At 33.5% G+C, this 20,113-nt stretch overlaps 1 protein-coding gene across 5 annotated transcripts in view; it reads right to left on the bottom strand.

The window, feature by feature from the left end:
* Positions 1–1,890: 1,890 nt before the first annotated feature.
* NRG2 (neuregulin 2) overlaps positions 1,891–20,113 on the bottom strand; it is a 389,806-nt gene continuing 371,583 nt past the window's right edge. For all 5 annotated transcript variants that reach the window (XM_034411677.3, XM_034411676.3, XM_034411678.3 and 2 more), the window contains 5 exons: positions 15,636–15,738; positions 11,268–11,391; positions 10,597–10,724; positions 8,398–8,622; positions 1,891–4,171 (listed from right to left, as the gene is read on the bottom strand). In XM_034411677.3, the coding sequence (XP_034267568.1) occupies positions 3,532–4,171; positions 8,398–8,622; positions 10,597–10,724; positions 11,268–11,391; positions 15,636–15,738 (1,220 nt within the window). In that variant the 3' untranslated portion in view covers positions 1,891–3,531. The remainder of the gene's footprint in view (positions 4,172–8,397; positions 8,623–10,596; positions 10,725–11,267; positions 11,392–15,635; positions 15,739–20,113) is intronic.

The following is a 20,113-nucleotide window of genomic DNA, read 5'->3' as shown; positions in this document are numbered from 1 at the left end:
CATGATCTTAAAAATCAAGTGCTGTTGACAAAACATAATATGTTGCTGTTAAACAAAACATTATGATGCTGTTGAAAAAACAATATAATGTAATAACTGATAACGAGCAAATTAAAAATTGTTTCATAACTTTTACTCTAAATTGTATAAAATGCAGGCTTTAGATAAGTAAAAAATAGATGAGTATTTGTTAAGACAACATTTGCCAAAACTTTCACAAACTCAGAGACAATTTATGAATGAACCAATAACTACCTTTGAAATATCAGAAGCTATAAGGAAAATGAAACAGGTGAAGCTCCTGGCCCAGACAGGCTTACAAGTCAATACTATAAATATTTTGAAGACAAGCTCCTTCAGACATTAAGGGATATAATGAATTATATTTTATAGGGGGGAATGATACCCCCAATTTGGAAAGAAGCTAATATTGTGTTGCTACTGAAGGAGGGTCAGGATGTCATGATGATAAAGATTATAGGCCGATTTCACTATTAAATAAGGATTATAAATTATTTGCTGTAGTTTTGGCAGAAAGATTTTAAAAAGCTTTACAGATATATATATATTCATGATGATTAATTTGGATTTCTGCCAAAAAGACAATTAAGGAATAACGTGAGGACTGTTTTGAATATTATAGAATACTTACAGTATAATAATGAACAACAGCAGCTTTAATATTCTTAGATGCAGAAAAGGCCTTTGACAACTTAAATTGGGCCTTTATGTTTAAAGTCCTGAAAGAAATGGATTTTGGTGGGAATTTTATCCAAGGGGTCAAAGCTGTTTATACATCACAGCAAGCAAAAATTGTTATTAATTAAAATTAATTAATTTTAATTAATTAAAATTAAAATTAACTAATGGATGCAAAATCCGAAAGAGTACAAGACAAGAATGTCCTTTGTGTCCTTTGCTGTTTATCCTGGTGTTGGAAGTTTTGAGTAGCGATATCAGGCAAGATGAGAAAATAAGAAAATTGGGTTCAAATGTACACATGGGTATTTGTATGCAGATGTATACAACAATACAAAGATTTTAAAAAGCTAATGTTCAGTTGAAACTAGAACTGCTTTTCCTGGGATTAATGAACAGTTAGAAAAGGGACATATAAGATTATTTTTATGTAAGAATACCACTTCAAGACTATCACATGCACTCCTTAATGGAATAAATCTTTATATTACCTGTATATGTTTATGTATACAGTATAAGGCACATTCTCTTATCGATCAGTGTCTTATTCAATTGATTGCCAATGTAAACAGATAACGGGAAATTTTTTGAGATTCACTGTATTGGATCCAGAAGTTTTCATTCTTTCCAACTAATATATAATGTATCAAGATTTGCAGATTATGTTGGATAATGAAATACTTAATGAACAATAAAGGAATCTCATGAATTTGAATAAAAACACTAACATTTAAATAAACAACCCAATTATATGCATGTTTATTTGGAAGTCAACCCATCCATCAAACAGAGTTTACTCACAAATAAATTTGCATAGGATTGCAACATTTATGAAAGTGCAAATTTATGCTCATGTGGGACAAAGTGTTCTAACATTATATATTTCAAAATTACTTATTCAAAGGTAGGCAACCTGGAGTTTTCCAGGTGTTTTGGACTGAAATTCTCCAAATATTTAACATGCTGGTTGGGAATTCATGGAGTTGTGATCTAAAACATCTGGAAGGCATAGAATTATCTACACTTAAATATTTATTGATGGGTCTGGACTCAGTTGGGTTAATCAGATGATCATTTTAGCTTAAAAAAATCAGGCATCCAAAGTGAGATTCCCAGTAACATGAATAATTTGTGATTACCCTCATTCTATCTCCTCTCTCACCACCAAATGTAAAATTGATTTTATAATCATTGTAGCCATTTCTTATTTTTATTTATAGTGTTAAAAAAATTCAAGTGTTAAACAGTCAAGAGTTCTAACATCCAGACAATCCAGAGCAAAATTTTACAATCTTTTTTATGACAAAGTAGCAGCTTTTCTACTGGACCTTGTTAGGCATTAGGAACAAAGGATTTAAAATACTTTATTGCTAAAAAGTAAATGAATACACTGGCAACTGTATTTTGTCTTTTCAGTTCTAGGTTCTCCATGCATCCAATTTATAGTATTTGAAATGCAAAGGACATGCAAAGTGAAAATAGAGAACGAAAGAGGCAGGCCTTAATGTCAAAAAGAGGCTCCACAGGAAACTGAAAAGAGCCATTTTCTCTGTTTCAGGGAAGTTTTCTTGCCACCTACAACCAGAAAGTTCTTTAGCTCATCAACCAGGATACCTGGTGGCTTTATTTTTAAATGGAAAGTTCTTGTGAAATGCTCAAATGTTACATTTACAACCATCTTTACAAAATGGAGCACACAAAACAGCATTGTCTTTGATGTTTCTTTCCATGGGAAGAAGACTGAGGCAAGGTTAGCATGCTGGTGGCACTATCTCAGGAGAAGGAACAAGAAAGGAGGGATAGAACTTGATGGCATACTTAAGAGACATCTAGATCACTGGAGGCTTTTGAAACCCTTTCTCAACAGCACCTTGTATGTCTTGTATGTTCCATGATGGAGGATCATGTTTTTTTGATGATCAAACTGTGGTCAGAATTTGGAGGACATTTTTGTTCTGTGCATGCACAGCAGTGGCTTGTATCATTACTAAACAGCTAAAGGTTATCTCTAGAAATGGTGTCAAAACAGATTTTAGGAGCAGCATTACTTGAACTAGTATTATTTAATGATTTGCAATGTTTGGTTTTGTGGGTGGTAGTGGTATCTTGATCAGAGACCTCTTGAGGATCAGAAATACATTGGAAGGGCTATAGATACTGTGTAATCCTCTTTCCTTTCTTCTCCACCCATTTTTTTGTTTATTGTTTGCCTTATCAGAGAAACCAATTTTTACTTATCAGTATGTAATATTTTCCCTGCTAGGGAAAAATATTTATAAAAACATTGAAACATACGTCTATGCGCACATGTGCAGGAGGGAAAGGAAATGGGAAAGACCGAGAGCATGTTACTTTAGCAACACTAGATAATTAATCTTTAGGTATCGAGGAATTTAAAAGGGTACTGTTCAAATGGAAAAATGCTGACTGGAATATTTTATAACAAATTATCCTGAACATAAAGCCTGTGTTTCAAGAATGTTTAAACATAATATTCAGTGTGGACTCTGGCATTCACATACAGCAAAAAGGCACCACAATATTTTTTAATGATTTGTAGTCAAAAATTGGCCCATCTTTTAAAATGTTTTTGTTAGTTTATGTTTTTCTGAGAAGCTGTAAATCAAGATGTTACATATAAATAGATTCCTTACAAAAAGGTCTTTGCCATTAGCTCTTATAAGACATCATTGCTAAAATGAAAATAAAACATTTCATTTGTTATATTTTTGCATTTTTTTATATAAAATAAAAATTTGTCTTTTCTGTCATGTCATCTTCCTCAGCACTGATGTATTCATGGAAGTGGACATGAGGAAGAGTGTGTAACACCTAAGGTGGTGCAAAACCTTGGCTGGATCTTGTGTGTGTTTGTTGGCTTTCACCCTGTGCGTTGAATCTGCTGAAAGAAGAGAAAGTTCTGTTGTCAGCTGAGCAGTACAAATCTGTGTCCATTGCCTCCATGTTCCGATTGCTTAAGAAAGGGGTGCTCTCAGCTATCAGCTCCTCATCAGACTCACTGTATGAGGCGCTGCTGACTGAAAAGGAATCTCTAAGCATTCTGCCTCTGTGAGACAGGTGGCCATTCAGTTTAGATCTCCTCCACCGCCTGTTGCCGCTGCCTGTTCTCTTTGGCTGTTCTAGTGCAGTGATGTACTCATGGGTTGTCTCGTATTCATCATCCTCTGTAATGCGGAAGGGACTGGAGGGCAAGCTCCCTGTGCTCTCATTCAGATAGTTCCTTCTTTGGTAGTAAGTATCATACCTCTGTGTATCTTGACAGGGGGCTTGGTACCTTCTTAGCAATGGCTGTTGCTCCTCCACTTGGAAATTAATGGATGCAGCCGGGGGAAGTGAGACAGCATGAGCAGAATTAGGAGAAGTTATTTCAAAGGTGGGCATGTGGGTTGAAGCTGAGCAATGGAAGTCAACAGGGGACAGGCGTGCTGGGGTGGTCAAGGCAGAGACATATCTAGAAAAAGAAACAATGGCATTGGTATCCAGCTTAAATATTAGAACAAAAGTCTGAGTCTTTCATTCCTATAAACTTTTCCATTCCTATAAACACTTTGATCAGGATAAAATAAAAAAAAGGGAATTTTCTCTGAGATTGAAGTAGATTCACCGAATAGAATATGATTTTTTTCATAGAGAAGGGGGAAGTCTACTGATCAGACATGGTTTTTTCACTCTAAAATAAGAGCTGGAAAGAAGCAGAATTACACAGGGTTATGATAGACATTAGGGTTACTTAATAAAATGTCTGACTTATTCATGGAGCCAGCTGGTAATTTAAATTGGGTATCTGGCAATGTTAAAAAATCTGATACACTGAAGTACCTGAAAATCCTCAATATGGTTTCTCTTGGGATGAATTAGCTACAATGCTAAATGTGCCGGAAAAAAAGTCCAGACAAACAGATGGCTCACCTATTACCAGGATACAGTGAATGGTCACCAGCCTTAGGCAAAGTACATATCCAAAGGTTATGTACTTGGGAATGCTTTGTGAGAATAAACGTATACAACATGACAATGATCATGGTTGTATTAATGTTTTCTTTTCTTTTTTTCTTGTTTGTTTTTATGATATTTTGATGCTGATCAGTGATCATAGATAAAAATATCTGTTCTCTCTCCCACTGACCTGGAATATTTATATACTGTGTGTGCTTTTTTTTTTTTTTTACACTTGTATGCAGTTACCTTCTTATCAGTTTTTATTATTCATAATTACTTTTATGCCAGATTTCCTTGTAATATGGAATAGCATTTTTATTTACAGTCACCCAAATAGCAAAAACCAGTAAAATCAAAATGAAAACAGCCAAATCACTAAAGGAAAAGAGAAAGTTAGTTTAACTCTAATGCATACCTGCTATGAAGAACAAAAGCTTACTCACTTATCAGAGTAACCAGGCAGGCTGGGTTAAACATCAATTTAATGAGTAACTAAAAATAGTCACCCAGATCTGAGCCTCTGCCCTCATGATGCTCAAATCCAGTCTTAAAGCTACATTAGAATCACATTTGGGCACTTGCAAAATTGCTCTCAAAATTGTTGATTGTAGTTTCCATGCTGAAACTCAGTTGGAATAAGGGTCATTTGCACAATATATAATAACTGTACCATTATTTCTGCCTCAAATAGTTTTAATATGACAAGGATATAATGTCTTCCTTTGGAGCAAAAAAGGGTTAAAGCAGCCACAGAAGCTATCTGTGCCACTTGGGTTATATAATCTAAATGTACATTTCTCCATCCACGTGAGTCTAATATTATCCATAAATCATTAGGAATAATATATTATGTAAGTTGTTTGTTGAAGTATAAAATACCAAATCATTAAACTAGATTTTAACTACTTACTATTATATTAGGTGACTAGTTCTCAGTATTAATAAATGTACTTCATTGGACTATTTAAGTCTTTTACAAGATTATGTGTATTGATAGTTGATAATTATATGGCATATATGCATTGGCAAGAATATTTGATATTCAGTCAATTATTCTTGCCACTCCATATATGCCATTTTCTCATAAATGGAAATCATTTTATTTTGAATATGTCCAGGTATCAAAGTCAATGCAAGTATCTATTTCAGACCACTCTCCACTGAAGCTTATAGTTTTATTTCATAATATAATTGAATACTGTTTTAAATAGATCACTATAGCACAATCATGTATTTACAAAACAGATGGAACATTTTGTTTTATTTCAAAAGCAATTCAGTTGCATTTTACTGTATGCTTTATATATACTGTATACTGCAGGTATGCCTTTTAGATAAAGAATCAACACTGACTGAAAATTATGTCATGTTCCTTTATGGTCAGTAATACTTCCATAGTTTTCAATGGTTTTGCTATTGTTGTATTGTTTGATTCTTTGTCATCTTAATTGATGCTTTATCAATATTTGTATAATATTAAAAATAATGATTTGAAGTTTTTATTTTTGTTGTTAATGTTGTTAACACTATTACTGCATGTTTGTTTAATAAAACATAACAATGACAAAAAACCCCCAAAGTGATTTGAATTCAAGATAAAGAAACCTGATCCACACTTTCAGGGTTGTTGTTTTTTTCCAGATCATCAAAAACGCCTCCCCCCCCAAGTATTACCATGCTCTTATTATGCTCTTATACCTTACTGGCAGGTAGGGAGGGGTAGGAAAGAGATGGAAGGAGAGATTGAGATTCCAATTAGAGAATCTCTTTTTCCTTTTCACTTCTAATCATTTCAGGGACGCCAATACAAAGAAATGACAAAAAGTATTTTAGTGGTGTCTGTGTCTGGCAGCAGGAAGAATACTTTGGCCAATTCTTTTCTTGCCAGACGCTGGGTTTTGATTATATCTAAAACAAACTCTATACTCATTAGAGCCCCACTATACTGAGCCATTTTTGTAAGAATATGTGTTTTACTAGAAATGCAGCTGGACAAGAAAAGAACTGGCCAATAAAATTAATCTGGGTAGAGAAAGACATTATCAGACTTAATTTTGAGCTGACCTGCATATAAATAATTTTTAAGGTGAATGAAAGAGAATCTGCTAAGCTAAAATATAAAGGACTGGAATTGGTAATAATAAAGGAAAGAAATGACTGGATTATATATTTCAGGAAGATTTAGCATCTGTTTAAGCAGTTCTACAAAGGTAAACATCAATTTATTTTTTATTCTTTGTGATATCAATTTATGTAGCCCCCCCATCTCACAATAGTAACTTTGGGTAGTGCATGCAGAGTTAATACCAGACAAACATACATAAATACATAAAATGGTCAAAAACAAAAGTCCAATCATTAAAAAGACAAACTTACAGTGAAAGGCAAGACATACGCCTGAGGGAACACACAAGTTTTTAAGGATTTCTCAAACGCTAATTTATCTGAACTTTTACCATAATTATTATATGTCAATCTGGCATTGAGAGAAGCAGGAATGTCTTCTAGTTCCCTTACTTTTAAAAATGTAAATATTTCTTGGTTGTTTGCTACACAATATTTCTTTCTTCCATTGCATTTTGTTTTGCCATGTGCTAGTGAGTAAAGACATTTGTTGCTGATAAAAGTTGTATTGAAAAAAAATACAATTTAGGATTTTACTTAAAGAAAAGTTTATGTACTGCAAAGCATAACAAAATAACAGAGTTGGAGGTCTACTAGTCCAACCCCCTGAAGAAAAACATTATTCTCAATTATGTTAAACAATGCAACAACACTTTTTGGAAAGTGGCCTAAGTGGTCTGACTCAGGTTTTGGTTCAGAGCAATGCAAACCATTTAATACTGAGGCATTTGTTTTTATCAGGCATGTCAATTTAGATCATACTAAGTGGTTGCAGCAAAGATACTGGGGATAGGTTTTACATTTCTTCTACCCGAAGAGTTATTTTAAAAGGTAGTTTTAGATAATTTCCAGAATCTGGATGAGGATATTTAGAATTCTGCTATACGCAGCCTTTGAGATAAACTCTTCCTTCAGAAAATAATATTTGAGTATTTTTATTTATGTATTAAGCCACACATCTCCTCAAAGTGACTTTATGTGGCACATGAGTATAAAACCGCCACAACTGTTAACAAAAAACAAGCAATTTAATCAGAGCAACTCTAATAATTATCATTTAGAAACAGATCCTCAAGAAGCTGAGGAAGTTAAGTCAATGATGGGCTTTCTGATCATAGTTTGATTTATTGCTTACCTTATATAAATTTACAACCTATACTTATCCATCTTCTCAATTAACTTTTTTTTTTTTTTTTTGCCTTCTCTCCCCTTCTTGTCTTATGCTGTATTAGAGACTGGCCATTATTTGCGACTTCAGTATAAAAGCAATGAAATATTGTTTTGACAGGCCATTTTAGGGGGAGGAGGTACTGTTATTCTGGAAGTTCCATTAAACATGAGGCTATGCCGTTTACATCAATTTATGTCATTTATAGGATTAAGCAAGTACATAAATGATGCAAACTGATGCAATTGACAGAAACCATTGCAAATGTTGTAAAAGCAAGATAAAAATCACACAAATGTCACTGCCCCATCCAAACTACTTTGGATACAGAGGGAGATATCCAGATGAAAATCTGAACTTATTGCACTCAGAGTCTGCTTAGTGGAGGGGCTGTTAAATTCAGGTTTCCTTGTATAAATGATAATAACAGCAACAGAAAATGAGACCTCTCACTATGTGGTGAGTCTCGAAGGGAATCCACAGAATCTCTGTGCTGCATCATTGGCCTCCTCTGTTCCTCAATGGAGTATGATGCTTCCCGTCGAGCATGAGCTTCCATACAGGCAGGACTGTTGCACTTGCTGGTTCCCACAGAAGACAACATCATCCCAGACTGACAATCAGAAGTGAGGCTTTCTGTGCGGTCCAAGCTCCAGGTGTGGCTTTCATGTCTGCAAGTTAAGCCAAATGATAAAGAACTATTGGACAAGGATAGAAATAGATCTTTCCTAAACCTAACTACTTGCTAAACTGGACTCATCTTTCCAAGTAAAGTTCCTAAGCCATACTTGTAAGGTATGGGTGCATAAAATTATGAGTGCATAAAATTATAAAGGAATAAGGCAATCTGTGACCTGTTGCATCATTGTTTCAGAGATATTTCCTTAACAGATTTTTCAATGCCTTCAACAATGGCAGAGCTTTTAATGTATTACCTTCACTGGAAAAGTTCTTAAAAATTCACAGAGATATTCAGAGAGGTATCTTCCAAGAAAATAGCACATCACAATCAAACATCAGGAGTTGACCACAGAAAATGTTTTGTGACATTAGGTCATAAAATGCTTTATGATAATTCTTATATCATAAAATGTTTTATAAAATTTGCCAAATTTTATAGGTCCTGGATTTTGGATGCATTTTGTAAGTTGCTCCTTGGTTCAAAAATTCTTGCTCAATGATGCACCGTTTCACCCAGTTAAAAGTTACAAACATGAGACTTTTAGTAGTTTAGTAGTAGATTTGTATAACATTTTTAAGTTTACATTATAATTAATGTCTAAAATGATGAAAGTGTACATTATATGACAATCAAAGATAAGCTAAAATTTTCAGAGGTCATTATTCTCTTGAACCAGAAACCTAGTACTTGGAATTTGACAACTGGACAAGATAAAAATGGATTCTCCATGTCCTTACAACGGCTAAAAGACTGATACTGTAGCATTGGAAAGCTAAATCTATAGCCCCTTTCATTCAATGGATTGAAATGGCTTTAGCACTTGCCACCTATTTTAGCAAGCTGCTTGTAGATGTAGACTCTGTATGGACAAATATAATTTATTTATTTATTATAGTTATCCCACCTTTCTTACATTATACATAGTATAATGAAGTATAATAAAATATGGAACTTATTTATAAAAATACAATATATTAGAAACATGATAGTTATAAAAATGTACTAGAAATATATGCATGCTTGATGGTAATTACATTAGATAAGTATTGTAGAATTGTAACTATTTACCATTGAAATGATAGGTTTTACTTTTTTCTTTGTATTTTTCACTTTCTAAAAAGCACACTGTTTTTCTTTTCTTTGACAATTTATGTATTTTTTATCATAATTATCATGATAAAATTATGGTTTTTTGTCATTATTTCACTGTTTACAAATTTCACTTAGGTTCATCTATTTGAAAGCTTTGATTTAAAGGCTTTATTTAAATCAGTATCTAATGAATTTTCCATTTTTTCACAAACATTGTGTAGGACATTTGTATATCAAACAGCAATACACAAATACAGAATACTCATATAGTAAAGGCCAGTGGTACAGTCAGCTCATTTTAGAGCTTCCTATTTTTTTTTAATGAAGACCTACTGTGGACTTAATGATTTAATGGACATATAGATAAATGAAACTCACCAGTATCAAGACGAGATGAAGCTGATATAATTGAGGTTGAGTAGTAGAAAAGAAAGAGAAGACTCAATTTCTTAAGCTTATCATAACTAGGCTGCTAAATACTGGACAAAAGCTACTACATGGCAGGAAAGAGTTATACCTTTCTGTATTTCCTTCTATCAAGCGTTCTCTACATCTCTTTATTGCTAAAGTTAAACTACTGCAGTGCCCTAATGCTTGTATGTTTTAATGTTGTCTTCTCTTGATTTTATTTTTGCTTTTGTTTCTGCCTCATATATTCTGCAAATGGAAAGGTTGGCTATAGATAGAATTAAAATAAGTTAAAATGATGGCTGAATTGAGAGATTTGGGAGGTCCAAGTTATACAGTATGTGAAGTTCCTAAATACATTTACAGAAGAAGTTTTGTGCATCATTATTTAAATGGTTCTCTGATCATATCTATCCCAAAGCGGTTAAAAAAAAATCTGAGCTATTAAATATTCCACTCATACCTTTGGCTTGAAGTTGGAGTTCCTGTGGAAGAGGGATGTGATGGTGAACAGGAATGGCTCCCTGAAAAGGTGGTCTCTATTTCTCTTCTTATGACATGCTCAGTAGCAGGAACATTTTTAGATATATACTGGGGAAAAGACACAAGTTCATAGATATTAATCCTTTTTCACTTTTGGGACTTTGTTGCACAAAGACTAAAGACCTAAGGAAGACATTAAAGCAGCCATCCAAAGCCTTCACATTGTCAGATTGCTTCACAGCTTCAAGAAATGAAGTAGCACTTAAAAGATGAAATGATTTTACAGGTTATTTGGTATGTTGTGATCCCTCTTCAGATAATGTTAAGAGCCCAATCCAAGGGCAGCTTTCTCACTGAGAGGCTGCACATTTGTCAGTAGTTGAGGTTGATGCCTCTGGTACTATAAAGATTCACGAAATTCTCCTGCAAATGTATTTGTCTCCCCAATTCTGATCATAATTGTACTGAGTGGCAGAAGATGGCTTGAGTTATCTTTGGGAAAGGTAAGGAAAGAAAAAGAGGGTGGGGGAATGAAGAAGAGGAAGGGGAAGGGAATTGTAAACGGAGGATGGAAGGATGGGTCTAAACAGGGTTCTGCTTTTTATGCTTTTTCAGGAGGCTTTACACAGGGAATTAAGAAATGTTACTCACATCAGCCATCTGAATTTCCTCAGGGTCCAGCCGAGGATGGCTAGGGCCATTCGCTAGATTCCTGTTCTGATGTGCTGGACACATGTTTTGCCGCAAATGATTGTGCATCCGATTTCTCTGTTTTCTGAACAATAAGTACATTGTAAGGTATTCATATTGGAACAATGGACCAGTTTTACTCTGATGGACTATATAATCCTGTCAAGTTGGGGACCATAGACTGAATGGTTTGGCTGGAAAATAGTTTTGATGCTTTTCTACTTTTGGTCTTGATTTCCTAAATTGGAGTTTTAGTTTTGATATAGAGAAAGTTTTCATTCTGTAATTCACGTATCACTCCTAATTTTCTGTTTAATAGTAATTTTTAATATCTTTAAACAATAAATATATGACGAAAAAAGATACTGAAAGTATAAAGTTAAAAATAATAATTAAACCATAGAAAAATATATAAGGTTGGATCTTATTCTGAAATATATAATTATTTTCTAGCCATATTGATAAATTTAGTTGTATCAGAATTCCACTAATCTCTAAAGAAGTTAATGCCCAATGATCTTTTACTGTTAATAGTCCATAAACCTAGTGTCTCTATATTTTTGCAATATTGTTCAATATTGTTTTAGCAATTGTTAGAAAAAAAATTCAATTTACAATTTTCACAAATAGCACAGTAATCTTCTAACTCATAGCCTGATTTTTTAAAAAATATTACATAATACAAAATTCCAGACTAATTTTGTATATATATATATTCCTAAAATTACAAAGAAATTCTGTTTAGAGTCTTGACATTTCCAGTATTAAATTTATATTTTTTTATAATTTATATATAAATTAATATTGTATCAAATATACTTTTGAAACTGCATTTTAGCTTGCTTTTAATTTATTACCTGGTACAATGAAATGCTATTTTGTTTGTTTATAAATATATTCATATCTTGACTCTGTTTTTATTTATGACACCATGTTTTCTTTTATTTTCTATTGGAGTCATTTTATAACCATAGTTTACTAATATATCTAGTTAGAAGAGCTGAAATTTGCATTTCAAATTTAGTTATGTTTCACAGCTGTTTCTACTTAGACAAAAGTTATATCACAATGATGTTATAGTTCTGAAAATACTGAAACAGAAGATGTTTCCTATCAATCTGTATGCTTAGTTCTCTATATGAAATCATATTTTGTACAGAAAGAATGAAATGATGATCAGTCAGGTAACATAGGATTAAATTGCACATTTCATGTAAGAAATTAAGTCATTAGGAAATAGCCGACATGTAATTTTTTTTGAATCATACGGAAAATTTTAAAAGAACCTTTATGAAACAACAGAATTTCTTTAAGTACATAAATTAATGGATGGAGCAAAGTAAATCTAGATTTTTTTCAGCCCTGAAAATAAGATTATTTTACTACATTTAACATCTTTATATTAAGGGCATGACATTGAACTTTAATTAGTTTTACAAATGTCAAAGAATTCATAACTTGGGTTGAGTTATTTTGTCAAATGAATCTTGCAATTATCTGCTACCAGTTATTGATAACAGGGGAACTCATTGTTAAAAAATTAAAATAATTTGGAAGCAAATTGTTATCATTGCAACCATTCCTAAGATCTTTGATAAGATGACAGAGTATAATATCCTTTTCTGTAAAACTGATTAATCCATTTGTTAACTTGCACAGCAATTTTAAAACTGGATGATAAATACTTCATTCTCTTATGCTTCCACTGAATATTAATACCAATATCCACTGAATATTAATAGCAAGAAACTATTATTTAATTTCCTTAGAAGGTAATGTTAATAGCCAATTCTTCTGAGCATTTAAAATGTGTCCTAAACTACCTTTCTCCTCTTCTCTGCCAGTCTTTCTTACATATTTGTGAAATTTGGAATATCAGCACTGAAAATGGAGTGCATTTTTTTCCAAGAATGTTTGACCCTCTAAAGGCTGTTTATCAGAGGGAACATTTGCTTTGTGGAGCAGTCTCCCTCCAGAGACTGGATTTACTTCTTTGTTCTTAAACTTTTGGAAGTTGTTAAAAATTGAGCTCTTCTAGAGGACTTTTGGAGGGCAATGATCTTAACTGTCGAAAACAGTGATTATGGGATTAATATTCAAATTGCTGTTTTCCTTAATTTGGTTTAGCCTAATTTTCATGTTTTACAGATTTTAATTTAGATAATTTAGATAATCACTGTATTTTGCAATTGTTAACTATGATCACATATTTAATTGATGGGGGATTATGTAAGAATACAAAGCTGCTCTTTCTGATACAGGCTCTGTGGCGGTCATATCATTACTTCTAAGGTGAAAAAGAAAGTATTGTATAGATCCAAAGATCTTTCCCTTTTTAGTCTCTGGTTTTTTTAAAAATTTGATTTATATGCCACCCTTCTCCAAAGACTCAGGGCAGCTTACAATACGTTAAGCAATAGTCTTCATACTTTTGTATATTTATACAAAGTCAGTTTATTGCCCCCACAATCTGGGTCCTCATTTTACCTACCTTAGAAAGGATGGAAGGCTGAGTCAACCTTGAGCCTGGTGAGATTTGAACTTGCAGTAATTGCAGGCAGCTGAAGTTAATAACAGTTATTAACAGTGCTTTAGTCTGCTGCGCCACCAGGGCTCCTTAATGCGGTTTACTTCCCGCATCTTGTGTAGTTTATTTATTTACTGTATTTGTACCCCACCTTTATTATTTTTTGCAAATAACTCAAGGTGGTGGAAATATCCAATAGACCTTCTTTGTCTTATTTTCCCTGTGAGCTGGGTTGAGTTGAGAGATAGTGGCTGGCCCAAAGTCACCCAGCTGCCTTTCATAGCTAAGGCAGGACTTGAACTCATGGTCTCCTGCTTTCTAGCCTGTTGCCTTAACCACTAGACTCTTGTTAAAATGGTGCATAATTTCCTTTTATTCCTTTTCTGATTTTTCCAAATACAACTGGCAATTTAATTTCAATAGGAGTCTGTGATGTGTTTTCCTGGGAATTTGTTCCTATAGCATAAGTTTATATTATATTTTCATTTATTGTAGGAGAAGAACAGGCAGAGCTAGGGAGTGGAGTTAAACACATCATCGTTTTAGAGTGTTGCCACTAAAGATCCAAGTCCAGCCCCCCTTGAATTCTATTGACCATTATCTAGCACCAATTTAGTGCTGACCATTAGTTGACTAGATTTTTGTGTATATGTTTAAATAAATCTTCTATGCTGCAACTTTACAAAGGATCCTGATTCTTTGTGCCTGATATTTATGCAGACATTTTGATGTGTGTTTCCTTAACATACAGTTTTGTACACGTTTGGATTTGTGACCAGCTTTGCAAATTTTGAAGAAGTATATATAATTGTTTTTCAAAGGATTTAACAAATTAGGAAGTTCAAAGAACATATATTTGACTTAAAATGTGAATTATATCTTTCTCAGATCTTGGTATTTTTAGGTTAATCAACATTATCATTATGTTATGGAACAGCCTCCCCAAGATATACGGATGGTCCCAACCTGGCCTTGTTGGCCTTCAGGAAAGGGGTTAAAGAGCCGGTTTTATCTCCAGGCACAGGGACCAGGAGATTGATGGAGTGATTGATGGATGAATGTGAGTTTTATTAGGGCTGTCATTCTGTTTAGTGTTATAACTTTTAGTATATTGTGTTTTTATTTTGTTCACTTCCCAGAGTTCCTTTTTGTAGATGGTCAACTGCATAAATTTATTTAATAAAATAAATAAATGTTCCTTCTGAAAGCCTAAAAAATTAGGCTATGAACTTAGAATTCTCACTAGAATAACATTTGTTTCAAACACTGTTTGGCAAGTCATGAAGAAATGATAATAAAGATAATCTATACATAGTATTATACTACTCTTAAACTGTATTATTTCATTGGAACTTTTATAAATTGTATTGGAATGTTTATAAATAAATTGTTACATTTCTTGTGATTTTACTTAATAATCCAATCATATTTACCAAATAATTTTACCACTTATTTGTTGCTTGTATTTCCAAAATATGTCAGTTCTACATGAAATATGAATATGAAATGTGAGTTTATTTTTGCTAGGTGACCAATTTTCTGTTGCAAGGTATTAAAAAACTAAAATTTAAATTTCTTTGATTCTTAAAGCACTCAGCAATTAAGGTAACTTTTAATCCATTTTAATCATTTAATCATAAACCGCCCCTTTTTCAGATTGTTTATAAAGTATGCCCATGTATTTCCAAATTGTTTTAATTCCTTTCTCTTTTTCTTTTTTAGGTCTTTCCCTTCTATTTCTTTTCTTTTATTGTGTTCATTGCATTAAATTAATTTTAAAATTAATAAATAAAATCACTCACTTGGTTTTACAGTAAGCTACTACACATACTATTCCAACAACAAGCAATGCAACACAAATCCCAGTAATGGTTAAAACTCTCTTCTGATACAGCTCCTCGGCTTCTGCAAAGGACATAAAAATATTTAACAATTAATTTTGTTCTCAAATTATAATTGCATTCTGAAGATACACCTACAACTTTCCATGGTGGAAATTGGAAGTTATCTACTTATTTTCCTGAGATAGAATGTAGAGTTTTATATCTGTTTTAATATTGATGCTCTTCTTGACTTCTATTCAAACCTTTCCATTCTAGTCCCTGTAAAATCAAAACAAGAAAAATCTACTCCGGATTCTTTTTTTCTGAGCCCTCTCCTGTGTGTTTTTCAGTAACCTCATACTGTATTGGGAATATTTTATATAACTTCTTAGAAGTATTCAATTACTGTTTCCTATGTATTTGGCTGAGATATTACAGAAAAATTACTGTATATTGAACCACAATGAATATATTTGTTGAGATCCGATTTTGGTTGATAGAGCAACCAAAAGACATTTTTCCTCTATTCTGCCCTGTCTGAGCTCAATTTAATGTCCCCTACTTTTAATGCCACTTTCTGGCAGTGCTGAGAAGTTTCAGAAACTGAAACACAAAATCCATGCTCAGAATACAATGGAAGAGACTATACATCATTGCCTCTTTTAATATTTTTCTTTGCTGTTTAATCGAAGGAGAAAGGAAGGGGGGGCATATGAGAATTCATGTGGCAGCCAATGTAATCCCAACATAGTCGAAGTGCATGCAGAATATAAGCTATTAAAATATGCATCTCTATTTTTGCCCTGAAGACAAGGGAGGAAAATATATTAGTGACTCTCCTAGCGGATGAGGTGAAGAAGGAAACAAGTTAAGCTAATTAAAGACATTGATGAGAAAGAATCCTTTATATCTTCTAGTTGTTTATAAAGCTCCTGCCAATTTTCTGTATTACCAAATTCATTGTGATGGAATGTCTAGCAAACCCTGGGATTAAAGAGGCAGGAATATTAGAGAAAACATTTCTTGGTCCAGGAGAGGGGAGAATGAGAAAGAGCCTCAAAGTAACTCCATCTTAGTTATGTTAGGTATAGTTACTGGTTAATTCCTTTGGCAGGCTTTCAAGATTTTGTTACATTAGATTAGTCTATTAGCAATGAAGATCATGTCAGAGGCCAAGGTTCTTGTTTCCCGAATTTGTCTGCTTCAAAGGCCTTGATACTCAGTGACAACTAATTCCTTTACTGTTCCTAGATAATGGATAGCACTTTTTAGAAACTGGCTATTCAGACTATGTATGGTTTGAAAATGATTTGGAATAAGTACTTCAGATAATATACAACTACAAGAATTAGCTAACTGCTCTACAAGGCCAGAAAAACAAATTAGTTTAAAAATAAATAAAGAAGCAAATAAATAAAGTCAAAGTTCTAAATGAGAGCGACTGTTGAAATATACTTAGCTTGTGTTGAAACTTCTACCTTATTCCTGCTCTGAGACTATGGGACCAGGTTACCTGTGACAATTTGAACCAGATTTGTGCAATAATGTTCCCACTGGATAGCCCCAGATGTCCCAAACACTACAGGTATAAATAGAAAGAACTGTTATGCTAGTTTCCTGGGTACAGATTTCTGATTTCATAGGCTAGCTTGGTGCTAAGAAAAGATGCTTTTATTTTCCTAGACTTTTTATTTGTTTACCTGTTTTAATCAGTACAGTTCCACAATTCAATATAAATAAGTGGGACCTGATTCAAAATGTACAGTGTGAAGTGCTCCTCAACATTTACCCATTTAGAAAGGATTAGGTGGTGATGTTATAGCTATATAAAGATCCACACTATGTGTTTGTATGAATATATATTATGACACAATACATAATCTCTCAGACAAGGTGCTCTTGAAAATCTAAAATCTGACAAAGAGCTAGCTTTGGTTGTTTTGATGAATGGTCTCCCTGATGAATACATATTGGTATCTTTTAGTAGCAACATTCTGATTACCATCAGTATCAACTTATTAAAATAATTTGGTGGGCTAAGGATGAAAGCTACAATAATATGGTAATTCGAATCATATCTCAAGAACTGTATTTTGACATTTATGCTTAACTTCCCAGCATTTAAACTGTAGTGACTTGCAAATGTTTACTGTACTCCACATGTTCTTTATTGAAGATCTTTGACTAATTAACTAATTAGTTGATGTCAGCTAGCAATATGTTTCCTTGGCATTAAATTCAAATTACACTGAATTACTGCCTGCATACAATAATTAGTTGGATGAGGCCAAGAAACTGAGAAGCCCAAGAAGCTAATTTTCCATTAATCGCCACTGAAACAGCAGCAAAGTTCCCTTAGATATATTTTAGGAGGCAGCAAAAACGAGAACTGTGATCTCCTGCTAAGCTATAGGGATGGTCTACAAGTGATCTGAGAATGTCAGCTATGTGGACAATACAGTACATTTCAAATTTTGGCTATATTCTATGAATTAGAGGCTCTCTGACTGTATTATGCATCAAACATAATTCTTAAAAGAGAAGGCACATCATTTTAAAATTTGTTATAACTTGCAGTTGCTTGTGTGTAACTGTCAAATTCTTTTGTATATGTATTTTTTACTGTAAATAAGTGAAATTAAATTAAATATATTTCATTTAGAATGTACCACCTTTGTATCCCCCTTTGTATCTCCTTTCTCTCTCTTTCTCTCTCTCCCTACACACACAAACACACACAAACACACACAAACACACACAAACACATACATGCGCACACACAGCCAAAATATAGAGGGTACCTGAATTAAACATAATTCTGTAAACATACCAATAGATTATCACTATATTTACCCAGGGCTGAAATCTACTTACCTTCCCTACCGGTTCAGAAGTGCGCGCATCACGTGTGATTTTGGACCCTCTGTGCATGTGCAGAGGGTCAAAAAAGGGTTACTTCCTGGTTAAAACCAGTAAGTAATGATGTCCAGGCGGGTGGGCGGAGCTTCGCGCTGCCACCGCTACTGGTTCATCAAACCACATGCCGCCACCGCTACCAGTTTGCCCGAACTGGTGTGAACCAATAGCATTTCACTCCTGCATTTACCTTTCTCACCTTCTCTTAAGAGCATACAGAACTCTGTCTTAAAGCATAATTAAATATTATGTGCAAACCCATATAACAGAGTTCTTATGGCTACAGAAGAGAAAAATGTGTAGTATGAAGCAGGAAAAGGAGGTTCATCCATCCATTCATCAACCCCCTCCCCTTTGCTTCTGCATCAAAAATGGGGTTCCTTCTAAGGAATCTTCATGGGCTTGCACCAAGGGGTAGGCAATACAGTAAATTGGCCAAGCTCAACAATGTGATAATCTCCAAGCAAGCCTTATCACCTCCTCCCATTGAAGAGCAGAAGGTGGAAGTAAGGTGTCTGGGAGAACTGAATATCCAAATGCTCTTATGTAAGCAGTCCATTTTTAAACATCAACAGAATATGTTTGAAAGCAGGGTGAACTCCATTTTTCTTTGAAGGCTCTTGCCCATAAAAGCAATATGAACTAGTAGCAAGATTAGCATGTAATCATGGGATTCCTGCTGATGGTTGTTATGAATTATTATGTCACAATATGAATCCAAGCTCCATTATTTGGACATATCTATACAAATAAAACAGTATTAGCCTTAAGAATCTAAAAGGAAACCCTAATTTATATTGAGAAAATTAATATTCAATGGAAAGTTAGAATCAAGTAAAGAAAAAAAAATGTCTTAACTTTAGTGCCTTTTTCTAAATTCTATTTTGACATGCTGAAATATTCCAGTATACATAAATTAAATGCAAGTACTGGAAATGAGAACTGGAAAAAGAAAATAAGACTTCTCTTCTACCCCAGCTCTACTCTGCTCTAGTATTAGCTGCCTGCTGTCAATACTGCCCCCAAATTTTATGCAGCAAGTGCCAGATATGCAACAAATTGCTACATGATGTCTACCGTTTAAATAAAAGTCATATTACATCTGTAATTTGACTCTTACATATTCTCCTAAATTATATGCTTCTTTAGATGCTACTGTGTAAATTGATTCTATAATGTCAGTTGTTTTTATTTTATTCAGTCAATTCATGGGAACTGCTTTGGGTATATATGTATAGGAATGCATTGCAAATAAGTGATTGGTATATAAAAATATTAATTTATTCTAACTATTCCTAAATACATCTGGAAAATGTGATTACTCTTTTTTCATAATTAATTAAAGCAGACTTATTTAATCTTGTGCCACCCTGCCATCCCCAATTCTCCTAGATAGAAGAAATCTGTGTTAGAGAATAACATTCAAAATATACTACATTTTTATATATTGGAAATGCTTTACAAAAGTCCTGAGTCTTTGAAGCAAAATGAATTTAAGTGCAGATGAGCAATCAGAGGACTGTTTCCCACTTTTAAATCCT

This window comes from Pantherophis guttatus, chromosome 3 (assembly GCF_059756535.1).
Source record: "Pantherophis guttatus breed Tessera chromosome 3, ASM5975653v1, whole genome shotgun sequence".
Classification (NCBI taxonomy): Eukaryota; Metazoa; Chordata; class Lepidosauria; order Squamata; family Colubridae; genus Pantherophis; species Pantherophis guttatus.
This window is presented reverse-complemented; position numbering and strand designations above follow the sequence as displayed.